Source organism: Trachemys scripta, chromosome 8 (assembly GCF_013100865.1).
Source record: "Trachemys scripta elegans isolate TJP31775 chromosome 8, CAS_Tse_1.0, whole genome shotgun sequence".
NCBI classification, from domain to species: Eukaryota; Metazoa; Chordata; order Testudines; family Emydidae; genus Trachemys; species Trachemys scripta.
In genome coordinates, this window is record NC_048305.1 from 97,786,588 (window position 1) to 97,800,522 (window position 13,935).

At 38.6% G+C, this 13,935-nt stretch overlaps 1 protein-coding gene across 1 annotated transcript in view; it reads left to right on the top strand.

Annotated features, from left to right (window-relative positions):
- Nucleotides 1–517: 517 nt before the first annotated feature.
- The window catches only part of SLC1A7 (solute carrier family 1 member 7), an 87,075-nt gene continuing 73,657 nt past the window's right edge, over nt 518–13,935 (top strand). Inside the window, exons 1-2 of the mRNA XM_034780274.1 lie at nt 518–1,894; nt 3,205–3,284. Of these exons, the coding sequence (XP_034636165.1) occupies nt 1,754–1,894; nt 3,205–3,284 (221 nt within the window). The 5' untranslated portion in view covers nt 518–1,753. The remainder of the gene's footprint in view (nt 1,895–3,204; nt 3,285–13,935) is intronic.

Genomic DNA, 13,935 nt, shown 5'->3' on the forward strand with positions numbered 1-13,935 from the left:
GGGGTGGGTGGACAGGAAAAGAAGGGTCTGTAACCACTAGATACACTTTCTTCCAGAACCTGAAATGAATCGAGGAGTCCTGAGTCTCAGCATTACTCTTCTGTCTGGTAAATAACTGTGAAAACCCACTGCTAAAGTGTGTGTCACATCCCCTTCTAGTTGCTGGCCCACATCGCAGATAACAACCTGCTACTGCTATTGATTGCACTGTTAGCTCAAGTGACAAAAGTGTGTGCTTTGGAGCTAAGTTCCAGCTCTGCAGTGACCCATGTGAGGATCAATATGGTTCCACACAGTAGAATTTCTGTGTGTTTTTTCTGTTTGCTTTTTTAAAAAAACATAAACAATTACATTTTAAAAAATCTATGTTAAAAGAATATTAAGATTGCAAAGTCAAGCACTCAAAAATTAGGTTACTCCAGAATTAAGGTTGCTTGTGTAACCTTAATTTGGCCTTCTTGTGCATATGCTTTGTGATATAGTCTTTAATTACATAATTACACTTTCCCCCGGGATCTTGCCTCATTCAGTGCACAAGATGGAGGGAGGCTGCTCACTGCTCATTACTATACTTATAGTTTATTTATTTATATTCAATATTTCTTTTTGGTCTCATCATTCAGCGTATGGCCCCATGCCATATTTACCATACAAACTTTCTACTGAATACATAATTATTAATTTTGTCATGGGATTTTCTACAGTGATCATGTATGTAGTATGCTCATCTATAATATAATAGAGTGCTAAATATAATCTTAATAAATCCCCCAAATATACTGTACAGTGTTATAGATTGTTTATAGAAACACTTCAGAATGCTAGAGTTATGATCCAAACACTGTACTAACAATATGGTATGCTATAGTTTAGTGGATGGTTGTGATAGTATAGTTTTACAAGACATTCATTATAGAGCATAAAAATCTATGTTTGAATTGAATGAATGGGATGATTAGACATACCAAAAGAAAGGAAAGATTCATGTGGGTTAGGCTGATAATCCTCTGAAAGTAAGTTGGCCCCTGCTCTAATCAACACAGTGGAAGGGGGGAAAGTGAAATCATTTCATTCCCAAGATAAAAAATGCAAAGTACTGTAGAGTCCCCTTTTATGTTTTTCTCCAGTAATATTCAGTTTGTTAATGCAGTTTATTATTGTACTTGCCCAGCCTTTTGCTAACCACATTTACTAAAAGTATAAACCAGACCAGCTTTAGTTAATGAAGTTCAGTCTCACCTGCCCTGCCCTGTTATGATAGTCCAGTTCAAAGTGTTATCTGCCCTGCCCTTTAGTATATGTACTGTATGAAAAACATAATTTCTGTCTATTTAAATACATAACTTTCACTACTTCCTTTCTAGGCTTGGATGTTAGGAGACCATGCTGCAAGGGTTGAGGAATGCATGAAAATATTATTTTTCATTCATGTGGGTGTCACTCTGTTTTGACTCACTCTTGTTTTAGGAATAGTACTACATTCTGTTCTAATTTTCCAGAGCTCCTTAATCTTCTTCCAGGTTCTTAATGATGTAGTCAATAATAGGATTGTTGGTATTAATTTGGAACAATAATGCCAGCTGCATGCTTCGTGGCTATTGGCAGAGGGGTGACCTTGCAGGTCAGCTAAGCAGTCCTGGAAGTGCTTTGATCTGATCTATACAGAGCTAGAGCTGTCTAGTCTAACAAGGGAAGCTAGTGAGGTCTCTCTCCATGGGATGCTGATTCTTCTCCAAAGAGCACTGAGGACAGCATGGCAGTGGCTTTTGATGCAATGCTGGCTCGGGTCAAGGATGTTTGTAAAAGAAATGGTTTGCTCATTCTGTCAGTACTGTCTGTCATAGTGGGATGTCTTCTTGGATTCTTCCTCAGGACCAGGCGGCTCTCTCAGCAGGTCAGTAACAAATGAGCGTGTCACTGGGCAGAAAATGTCAGTTCTGTAACAAAATAGGAGATAAAACAACCTATGGAACTTCAAGGATGAGTATTTCAAGATAAAAATTAATTTGTTAGTGTGGTAGTATTTTGATAGGAGCCTACCTTATTTTCTTTGGGTCCTTCCATAGATTTTATATCCAATATATTGATAAACTGTCAATAAGACACTGCAAGTCTACCTTAAGAAGCACATTGTAATGTTTCATGTATGAATAAAAATACTGGCTTCTGAAACTGAATGAAGTGCTGCATTGTACTGAATGGAAATGGAAACAGTGTAGCATGTGAACTGGTGTCAGAGTACATTCTATTTGAATTTGTATTAGAACATGTATTTCCAATTAAAACACTAGGGAACTTTTTATGATTAACATATCCAGAGTTACAGATATTTATTTCACACTGAGTATATTTTATAAGAACCGAACTGGGGTGTCCCATTAATAAAAGCACAAGTTATTACATTCACCAGGGGATTTCTCTTCCAATACACCTCTACTAATCTGTTTGTAGGTGCTCAATTCTTCCTATCCAGAATAGCCTGACAGACCAGACAGGCAGTGACAAATGCATTGCTGAACATGTTTTTCCCCAAGAATATAAATTTTAATATTTTAAACAAGTTATGGTATTTCAAAAATATGCGATAATTAAACCAGTTTTGTCATCTTCTGCTGCTGGCCCTGAGTTGAAAATCTTCTATGTCCAAACAGTAGCTTCATGCACATAGAGTGAAATGTACAAAATGCAGAATAAAGAGATTATCCAGCGAAAACTATTAATAGTGGCCCATAAAGGGCCTATTTATTTAATTTTCGACTGCTTTGGCACGCAGATGCACAATGCAATTCCATTAATATGGAGAAACCATTGGAGGGGATGGAGATTTTACTGATCATTAGGACATGTGTTTGTGGCAAATGAATTATCCCTAGCACCTATTTCATTGTACTGCTAAGGCAGAATTGTTTTTTGTTTGTTTGTTTTTTTAGATCCACAATATTTCAAAGTGTCCCTGAGTGAAGCAAAGCTTATTTTATTTTCTCCGGAATCAGAACAAATTACATAGCCTTAGTCATTTAAAAAAAATTCCCCAACTTCTTCCATCTGTACCACTTGAAATGATATGCAGTAGTTGCAAGTAATATAAACTGATCGTACAATTTTATGAGATCATTCAGTTTTACCAGCAGTTGTAAGGTGCTTTGTGAAGAAAGACAATCTTACACATCAAAACCATAAACACATCTCTCCGTATATTTGTAGGAAATTAGTTATTTCCAATTCCCCGGGGAGTTATTGATGAGGATGCTGAAAATGTTGATTCTACCACTGGTTGTCTCAAGGTAAGTGAGTGCGACGATTCGCTCAAAATAATAGATCTAGTGTTCTAAATGAGGCAACACAACCACCTTTTCATTGTAACTAAATTGTTGTGTAAGTGCAAAGACTATTGTAGACAGCGCTGTAATGCATTAATATTTGTGATGGATTTATGAACATGGTTAGAAAAACATCGCTTTAGCTGAAGAGAGTTCTGGATCAATAGGAACATCCTGCTAGAATAACCCACAGAAATATTGTTTGCTTACAAACTACCTTTTGAAATGAATTTATATTTTTCATTTTTAAAAATGACTTTTTATTGAAACTAAACAAATTAGTATGAATCAGCCACCATACCATAAACTAAATCGAATCAGTTGAAAGAAAGTAACTTGCAAGTCATACAAAACACCACAATTAATTTACAGTTCTTTGCCATATTTTGAGGGAGAGACTTGCTGTAGTATGATGAATAATGAAAGAATATATGTGGTCACTAAATTAGCATGTGTTTTGTATTAACTTCAACTGGAGATGTGGGTGCTCTGACAATCAGGTCCATAATGCTTTGAAAAAAGCATTATATAGACTAGATTATGTGCTCAAAATATTACCTCTGTCTCTTTCCAAGAGTTCATGAAATACAAATGTATGTGTCTAATATCCTGGCTGCATAGTGGTGTTTATTCCAGATCACTTATAAACTCACTCAAATAAAAAATGACTTTATTGGAGACCTTTTGTTTATTGAGAGAAAACTGTAAAGTAGGTGTGAAATCTCAACCGCCGTATTTGCCAAACCTTGCTCTGAGCCTGTCAGTCAGATGTACTAAGAGAAATGACAAGTGTAATAAGGAGGAATGGGATTCCAAACTGAAAACATTTTTTTTCCCCCATTGGAATGTACATTCATTTTCACAAAGACGACTAGGGCAGTTTATCCACAGCTGAGAACAAAGTTAATGTTAATTTGTCTCTTAATTTGGATGCACTGTATACTTCCAGTGTTAGCAGAGCACTATTATGTAAGCTCACATAGCTTTTACCTCCGAGGCATTACTAATCAGTAAAGGCAAGTATAAACTAACATGCATTGAATGGAAAATGGCATGCCTGATGAACTTCCAGCTTAATTAATCCCTTCTGGAAACAATACCATAACTAATTTTATATAGTGCCTTTGCCAAGCTTGGCAAAATTCAACTTTTTAAAATAATTTCAATGGATAATATCCATGGTTTATTTTAAGCACCTTTTCCTATATTTATTTAAGTTTTCACAGTTGTGGGAAGTTATGTGGGGGGTCAGACATTAGTGAGTCAGACAGTAATTATTTAATGAGAGAAGACATTGTGATTCAAAAAAATTAAAGTTTTATAACCGTTAAAACCCAAATTGTCACCATCATGTCAAAATATACAAAATAAATATTCTTAAATCAAACTCTAATTAGTTCTCAAGCAGTATTTTTTGTTACTTTGCCCATCTGTAAATTTGGATTATTATCAATGGAAATATTTTTGTTGTTTTGTGGGTGTAAACTGTCCCACTGCGTAGAAAAGATAGGAAGTATGGCAAGAGACCACCCTGGCTTAACCAGGAGATCTTCAATGATCTAAAACTCAAAAAAGAGTCCTATGAAAAGTGGAAACTCTGTCAAATTACAAAGGATGAATATAAACAAATAACACAAGTATATAGGGACAAAATTAGAAAAGCCAAGGCACAAAGCGAGATCAAACTAGCTAGGGACATAAAAGGAAACAAGAAAACATTCTACAAATACATTAGAAGCAAGAGGAAGACCCAGGACAGAGTAGGCCTGTTACTCAATGAGGGGGGAAAGACAATAACAGAAAATCACCAGGGCCTGATGAAATGTATCCTAGAATACTCCAGGAGCTGACTGAGGAGATATCTGAGCCATTAGCAATCATCTTTGAAAAGTCATGGAAGACGGGAGTCATTCCAGAAGACTGGAAAAGGGCAAATATCATGCCCATCCAGAAAAAGGGAAATAAGGACAACCCGGGGAATTACAGACCAGTCAGCTTAACTTCTGTTCCCAGAAAGATAATGGAGCAAATAATTAAGCAATCAATTTGCAAACACCTAGACGATAATAAGGTGATAAATAACAGTCAGCATGGATTTGTCAAGAACAAATCGTGGCAAACCAACCTGATAGCTTTCTTTGACAGGTAACAAGCCTTGTGGATGGGGGGAAGCAGTAGATGTGGTATATCTTGACTTTAGTAAGGCTTTTGATACTGTCTCGCATAACAAACAAACTAGGGAAATACAAACTAGATGGAGCTACTACAAGGAGGGTGCATAACTGGTTGGAAAATCATTCCCAGAGAGTAGTTACCAGTGGTTCACAGTCATGCTGGAAGGGCATAACAAGTGGGGGGATCGGTCCTGGGTCTGGTTCTGTTCAATATCTTCATCAATGATTTAGATAATGGCATAGAGAGTACACTTATAAAGTTTGTGGACGATACCAAGCAGGGGGGGGTTGCAAGTGCTTTGGAGAATAGGATTAAAATTCAAAATGATCTTGACAAACTGGAGAAATGGACTGAAGTAAATAGGATGAAATTCAATAAGGACTAATGCAAAGTACTCCACTTAGGAAGGAACAATCAGTTGCACACATACAAAATGGGAAATGACTGCCTAGCAAGGACTACTGCAGAAAGGGATCTGGGGGTCATAGTGGATCACAAGCTAAATATGAGTCAACAGTGTAACCCTGTTGCAAAAAAAGCAAACATCATTCTGGGATGTATTAGGAGGAATATTGTAAGCAAGATACGAGAAGTAATTCTTCCGCTCTACTCTGCACTGATTAGGCCTGAACTGGAGTATTGTGTCCAGTTCTGGGCGCCACATTTCAGGAAAGATGTGGACAAATTGGAGAAAGTCCAGAGAAGAGCGACAAAAATGATTAAAGGTCTAGAAAACATGACCTATGAGGGAAGATTGAAGAAACTGGGTTTGTTTAGTCTGGAGAAGACAAGACTGAGAGGCGACATGATAACAGTTTTCAAGTATATAAAAGTTGTTACAAGGAGGAGGGAGAAAAATTGTTCTCCTTAACCTCTGAGGATAGGACAAGAAGCAATGGGCTTAAATTGCAGCAAGGGCAGTTTAGGTTGGACATTAGAAAAAACTTCCTAACTGTCAGAGTCGTTAAGCACTGGAATAAATTGCCTAGGGAGGTTGTGGAATCTCCATCATTGGGGATTTTTAAGAGCATGTTGGACAAACACCTGTCAGGGATGGTCTAGATAACACTTAGTCCTGCCTTGAGTGCAGGGGACTGGACTAGATGACCTCTCAAGGTCCCTTCCAGTTCTATGATTCTATGGTACAAAATATGTAGGCATGATAGTAGGTCACACTGGTGGGGGAGTGGCACTGTATGTGAAAGAAAGCATAGAGTCAAATACAGTGAAAATCTTAAATGAATCAAACAATACCATAGAATCTCTATGGATAGAAATTCCATGCTTGAATAAGAAGATTATGTCAGTAGGAACATACTGACGACCACCTGACCAGGATGGTGACTATGATTGTGAAATACTCAGGGAGATTAGAGAGACCACAAAGACAGAAAACCCAATAATAATGGGGGATTTCAACTATTCACATATTAACTGGGAACATGTCACCTCAGGATGGGATGCAGACATAAAATTTCTAGACACCATTAATGACTGCTTCTTGGAGCAGCTAACCCTGAAGCCCACAAGAGGAGAGGCAATTCCTGATTTAGTTCTAAATGGCACACAGGATCTAGTTCAAGAGGTGAATATAGCTGAACCTCTTAGTAATAGCAACCATAGTGGAATTAAATGTAACATCCTTGTATGGGGGAAAATGCCAAAGAAACCCAGCACAGTAGCATTTAACTTCAAATAGGAGAACTACACAAAAACGAGGAAGCCAATTAAACAGAAATTAAAAGGAACAGTCACAAGCTGCATGGACACTTTTTAAAAACACTATGACAGAGGCTCAAACTAACTGTATAACCAAAATAAAAAACAGAGGACCAAAAAAAAAAAAATGCCATCATGGCAAAACAACACAGTAAAAGAGGCAGTTAGAGACAAAACGACATCCTTTAAAAATTGGAAGTTAAATCCTACTGAGGAAAATAGAAAGGAGCATAAATTCTCGCAAGTCAAGTGTAAAAGTATAATTAGGGAGGCCAAAAAAGAAGAGCAACAGTAAAAGACACAACAAAAATTGCTGTTAGTTTTTAAGTACAGCAGAAGCAGAAAGCCTGCCAAACAATCAGTGGGGCCACTGGACAATCGAGGTGCGAAAGGCCGTTGCGGAGAAGCTAAGTGAATTCTTTGCGTTGGTCTTCAGGGCAGAGGATGTGAGGGAGATTCCCACACCTGAGCCATTCTTTTTAGGTGACAGATATGAGGAACTGCCCTAAAGTGACATGTCAATAGAGGATGATTTGGAACAAATTGCTAAACAGAAATAAGTCACCAGGACCAGATGGTATTCGCCCAAGTGTTCTGAAGGAATTTAAATATGAAATCGCAGAGCTGCTAACTGTGGTATGTAAGTTATGACTAAGCCTCTGTACCATATGACTGGCAGATAACTAATGTGAGGCCAATTTTTAAAAAAGGCTCCAGAGGTGATCCTGGTAATTACAGGCCAATAAGCCTCACTTCAGTACCAGGCAAATTGGCTGAAACGATAGTAAAAAATAGAATTATCAGACACATAGATGAACACAATATGTTCGGGGGTAGAGTCAACATAGCTTTTGTAAAGGGAAATCATGCCTCACCAATATATTAGAATTCTTTGAGGGGGTCAAGAAACTTGTGGAAAGGGTGATCCAGTAGAAGTAGTGTACTTGGACTTTCAGAAAGCCATTGGCAAGATCCCCACCAAAGTCTCTTAAGCAAAGTAAAAGGTCATGGGATAAGAGGGAAGGTCCTCTTATGGATCAGTAACTGGTTAAAAGACAGGAAACAAAGGGTAGGAATAAACGTCCAGTTTTCACAGTGGAGAGAGGTAAATAGCAGAGTCTGTACTAGGTCTGATAAATGCAAAGTAATACACATTGGAAAACATAATCCCAACTATACATACGAAACAATGGGGTCTAAATTAGCTGTTACCACTCAAGAAAGAGATCTTGGAGTCATCATGGATAGTTCTCTGAAAACACCTATTAAATGTGCAGCAGCAGTACAAAAGAAACCCCAGAGTGTCAGGAACCATTGGGAAAGGGATAGATAGTAAGACAGACAACATCATATTGCCACTGTATAAATCCATGGTAGACCCACACCTTGTATACTGCATTCAGTTCTGATCACTCCATCTCAAAAAAGATATATTAGAATTGGAAAAAAGTACAGAGGGCAACAAAAATGACTAGGGGTATGGAACTGCTTGTATATGATGGGAGATTTAAAAGTCTAGGACTGTTCAGTTTGGAAAAGAGATGACTGAGAAGAGATATGACAGAGGTCTACAATATTGTGAATGATGTAGAGAAAGTGAATAAAGTGTTATTTACCCCTTCACATAACACAGGAATCAGGGATCACCCAATGAAATTAATAGGCAGCAGATTTAAAACAAACATAAGGAAGTCCTTCACACAATGCACACCCTTGTGGTTGCCAGGGGATATTATGGAGGCCAAAAGTATAACTGGGTTAAAAAAAGAATTAGATCAGTTCATGGATGATAGGTCTGTCAATGGCTATTAGCCAAGATGGTCAAAGATGCAACCCCATGCTCTGGGTGTCCTTAAACCTCTGACTGACAGAAGCTGGGAATGGATGATAGGGGGTAGATCATTTGATAAATTGCCCTGTTCTGTTCACTACCTCTGAAGTATCTGGCACCAACCACCTTTCGGAAGAGAGGGTACTGGGCTAGGTGGACCATTTGTCTGACCCAGTACGGCCATTCGTATGTTCTTGTGTGTGGTGATATCAACATTTACCAACATTTACTGATAAAAATCTAATCCTTCCAAGCCTACTCATGTACATACATGCTATCGCATTTTTCCCCATACCAAATATAATTATATCACACATTTATAATAAGTATGTTCCACTCTGATTTCATGTTGTATTGTTCTATATTGTGCTCTTAAACTGTAAACTCTTTTGGACAGGTAACCTGTAATTTGTTTGGCATAGCTCTCCTGCTGTACAAATGCTTTAATAATAACAGTAGACGGAATGGCCCAGATCCTTAGTTATGGTTGAGAAATGCACAGCACAGCTCAGGAGAGGGGTACAAAGGTGACGTTTGCACTCCTGCTGTTCTGGGCCAGCTGTGTGCCAGTGCAGCTCCCTGAAATAATGTAGAACAGCCTTTCATCTACTCTAAATCAGTCTATCTGCCAGTTGCCCCAAAGGACTGATATAACAGCCAAAGATTAATAGGATATAGGAAAGAAAACCTCTGCCATATTCCCTACCCTGACAGCCATAGAGTGGGGACATGTAGGAGCTACTATACTAACACCCCACCCCAGTGGATGGCCCTCCCAGCCTGGGGTGGTCCTTCCATGGACAGCTATCCTGTATACAGGGCCAGAATCTGCTGGCGGTGCAAAGCAAAGTGGCCAAACTACAGAGTAGGATCTGAGCCAATATCTCTTGCAATATTTGGTGTTTTTCTTAAAGCACCAGCTCCTAGAGTCAGGTGAATACATCACAATCTCAGCTTTCGTTTAAAAACAAAAATAAGTTTTGAGTCTCATGGTTGCACAGAACAGCTTAAAAGGCTCAGACACAACAAGGTAAATAAACCGAACCCCACTGCCACAGGGTGACGCTGGCTCTTTAAGAGGGAGTAGACTCAGTGCACCTGTGATTCATCAGCTGCCTCCCAGTTGGGTTTAAAAGAGGGCAGCTGGGCCCTAGAGGGTGAGAGACCTGGTGAGTTAGGGTTGCCCTAGTGTGCAGACTCAATTCAGGAAAAAGGCAGGTGAGGGGCCCGGGAGACTCTGGAAGGTTCCTGATGGAAACTGTAGGTGGTTTTGGGGGAAGCCAGATGATAGGAGAGCAGTAATAATAATAGGCATTTGCTGGCTAACTTCCCCAAGCTAGAGAGCCAGGGCTGGAGAGAGCTAAAGGCCAGAGAGCAACAGAGGGAGTTTCCTTCTGATTTTTAAGCTGGAGAGCCAAAGCCGAGGTCTGGAGAGGATGAAGACAGGGGAACAGCGGAGCGGCTCACCTGCTGATGTCTTAGTGCCAGAGAGCTGAACCCAGGAATGCTCTGCTGGTGAGGATGATCTCCTAGCAAAGAGGCTGTAGGGGTTCCTGCTGGTAAAAGTGGGGTTCCATTCTAGCTGGAAGGGCTGGAGTGGCTGTCCTAGCAGAGAGAGAGAAGAAAACTGACAAGGAGTCTAAGTGTGGCAGAAAACACTGGAGTATGGTAAGGAAGGACACCCAGCAGAAATGCTGCTCGGGTGCGGTGTGGTTCCCACTGAGAAAAGTAGGGTTTTAAGCACTATATACACTGAGTGTGGGAAATGGACTATGTTTGGGACTTTTGTTGAAGACTTTTTGAACTATGTTCTGGTAATAAACTGGGCTCAAGAGCTGTTATTCAAGCAAGAGAGCCTGAAGTGGAGCTATTGGGGATTCTGAATGGGGAAACTGAGGCAGACACACCTATGAGGGTGCTCAAGGAGGAGCAGCTGGAGCTCATCAACATTAATATTTTTTACAATCTCGTGGTTTTTAACTCCATCTCATAATTATTTGGAAGCCTGATTCATTATTTTTGAAACCTTGGGGTTGTCAGTACTGCTATAGAATTAAATATAGTTATACACAATACATAATTGTTATAGAGGGGACACAATGGGCATAGACAAAGGAAAAGAGACGTGTTCAGGGGAAAACTGAAAATAAAAGGTCAATTATATGTGGGGAAGGGGTGAGGCAAGGATAGAAGGGGGCTCCTGCTACGCGGCTAAAAATAGCAATGTAGACACCAGCCCGAGCTCCAGACCAAGTGGGAACATCTACACTGCTATTTTTTGTGCTGTAGGACAAGCCCAAGTCTGTACAGGCAGGCTCTAAGACTTGCTGCTGGGGTCTTTTTTAGCAGTGTAGACATATCCACAGAGTCTAGCTGCACCCTGCCTCCTCCTCTGTTCACTGCAGGAGAACAAGAGCCCATATTGATACATAAACTAATCATGCATTTGTGCACCATAATTTGCACACACACAAAGTAACTTTTTAAATAAAGAGGTGGAGCCTGGAGAAGGGAGAATTAATAGAAATATGCAGAATTCAAAAACAAGCAAGCAAATCCTGATGACAGAAAATGAGCTAAACTGTGTTTCCTTTGTATTTATTAATCTCCCATCAATGTAGCAATGTCTCATTCACTCTTTCTAAAGCTGTAATAGGATCACTGTATTCAATCAGTGATAAAACTTACAAGGGAAAACCATACTATACAATATCATGAATGTTAAGAAAGAGACTTGCACCTGAAGATATGGGGAAAATGTTACTTGACCATTAAAATCATTAAATTAAGATTAAGATACAATATTTCACAAACTATATTAGATCTCAAAAGTCTAAGTAAATTGAGATTGCAAGACAGTAATGTATGAAGGGACAAATAATTGCAAAGGCATTTTCTGAGACTGCCTGAAATCAAGAAAATTTGGGGCTAAAAATCTTATAAATAGTTTATAGTAGTATTCATAAAGGAAATCCTCCTTTGTCTGTTAGACTATGGACCTAATCTGGCTGTCACTGAAATTGTCATGGAGCATGATTGGGCTTTATATGATTTAGCAGATGGCTCAAAACTAAAAAAAAAAAATCCCTCCAGAAATAACCAATGGGTTAACAGTTGAAGCTTGTTAGTCACAAAGAATATTATTTTAAGACATTAGAAGGAAATGTCAAGACTTTCTGAGAAGCAATTGCCAGGCATGAGGAGGTAATACATGGAAAACAAATAGGTCTGAAAGAATGTGCAATTTGTTCTTGAAATACTCAGTGGTGAAATGCTACAAGACCAGATGTTAGACACTGATGAATGTTGCTGTAGTTGTCTACTGTGTTGTACACTGTGTGCGTACATATACACATAGGGCACTGAGTTTAAAACCTTTTTATTTTCTTAACGAGAAAAAGGAATGGGAATATTAAAGGAATATTAAAGGAAAAGCGGATTGTAACAGACAACTGATTTGAGCCAGATCTTGGAATTCAGTAACCCCAAACCTGGACTGTGCTCTGGCCCTTTACATCACTCTACCAGGTGGATCCACCCACTGAATTTGGGCCATGGAGGATATTCTGCAACAGAGGATCTGTCTCCCTTACTCAGTTCTTATTCAGCCAAAACTTCCACTGACTTCTGTTCTTTGGGCTAGGGACTGTCTGTTACTTCGTGTTTGTAGAGTCGCTAGCATAATGGGGCTTGATCCTGATTGAGATCTTTGGGTGCTATCAGAATGCAAGTAATAATAATTATTATTATTAATAGTACAAAATATATTTACTATTTATATGCAAAATATTACAGTAAAAATCTTGGGGCCAGTCTCTGATTCAGATAAGCACACGCGTACATGGCTGTAACTGAGATGAATGGGAAATGTGAATGTTTATTTTATGTTTATTAGCCCCCTAATATGTTTAAGAAATTTGGGCCCAGATCAGCTATGCTAATTTACACCAGCTGAGTATCTGACTCAGTGTTTAAATTTACCAAGAAACTATTACAGTATAAATAAGTAGTCCCTTGACCTGTTTAGTTCTGTATTACACAGCTTCCCCCAGCAGATGGCTCTGTTCTAGAAGGCTATGTACATTTCTAATTGCTAGCTAGACAACATGAATGTTCACACTCATTCAGCTGCATTAAAAACATATTTCAATAAGATGTTCTAGGGTATTTTTTAATGCTATGCGAGTGCTACCTCCGTGCCTACCCAGAAGACAAGAAAAGGTCTCATCTCTCTGAATTGACTTAAATATGAGACATATTTTTTTAGGGCTGTCGATTATTCGTAGTTAACTCATGCGATTAACTAAAAAAATTAATCACAATTTTAAAAAATTAATTGCGATTAATCGCAGTTTTAATTGCATTGTTAAACAATAGAATACCAATTGAAATTTATAAAATATTTTGGATGTTTTTCTACATTTTCATATATACTGTATTCTGTGTTGTAACTGAAATCAAAGTGCATATTTTTGATTATAAATATTTGCACTGTAAAAATGATAAAAGAAACAGTATTTTTCTATTCACCTCATACAGATACTGTACTGCAATCTCTGTTGTGAAAATGCAACTTACAAATGTAGATTCTTTTGTTGTTACATAACTGCACTCAAAAACAAAACAATGTAAAACTTCAGAGCCTACAAGTTCACTCAGTCCGACTTCTTTTTCAGCCAGTCACTAAGAGACAAACAAGTTTGTTTACATTTACAGGAGATAATACTGCCCTCTTCTTATTTACATCACCAGAAAGTGAGAACAGGCATTTGCTTGGCACTTTTGTAGCCAGCATTGCAAGGTATGTACGTGCCAGATATGCTAAACAGAAGTCTTAAAAGAGCAACACTCTGATGCGGAAACTACAGAACCCGAACCACCAAAAAAGAA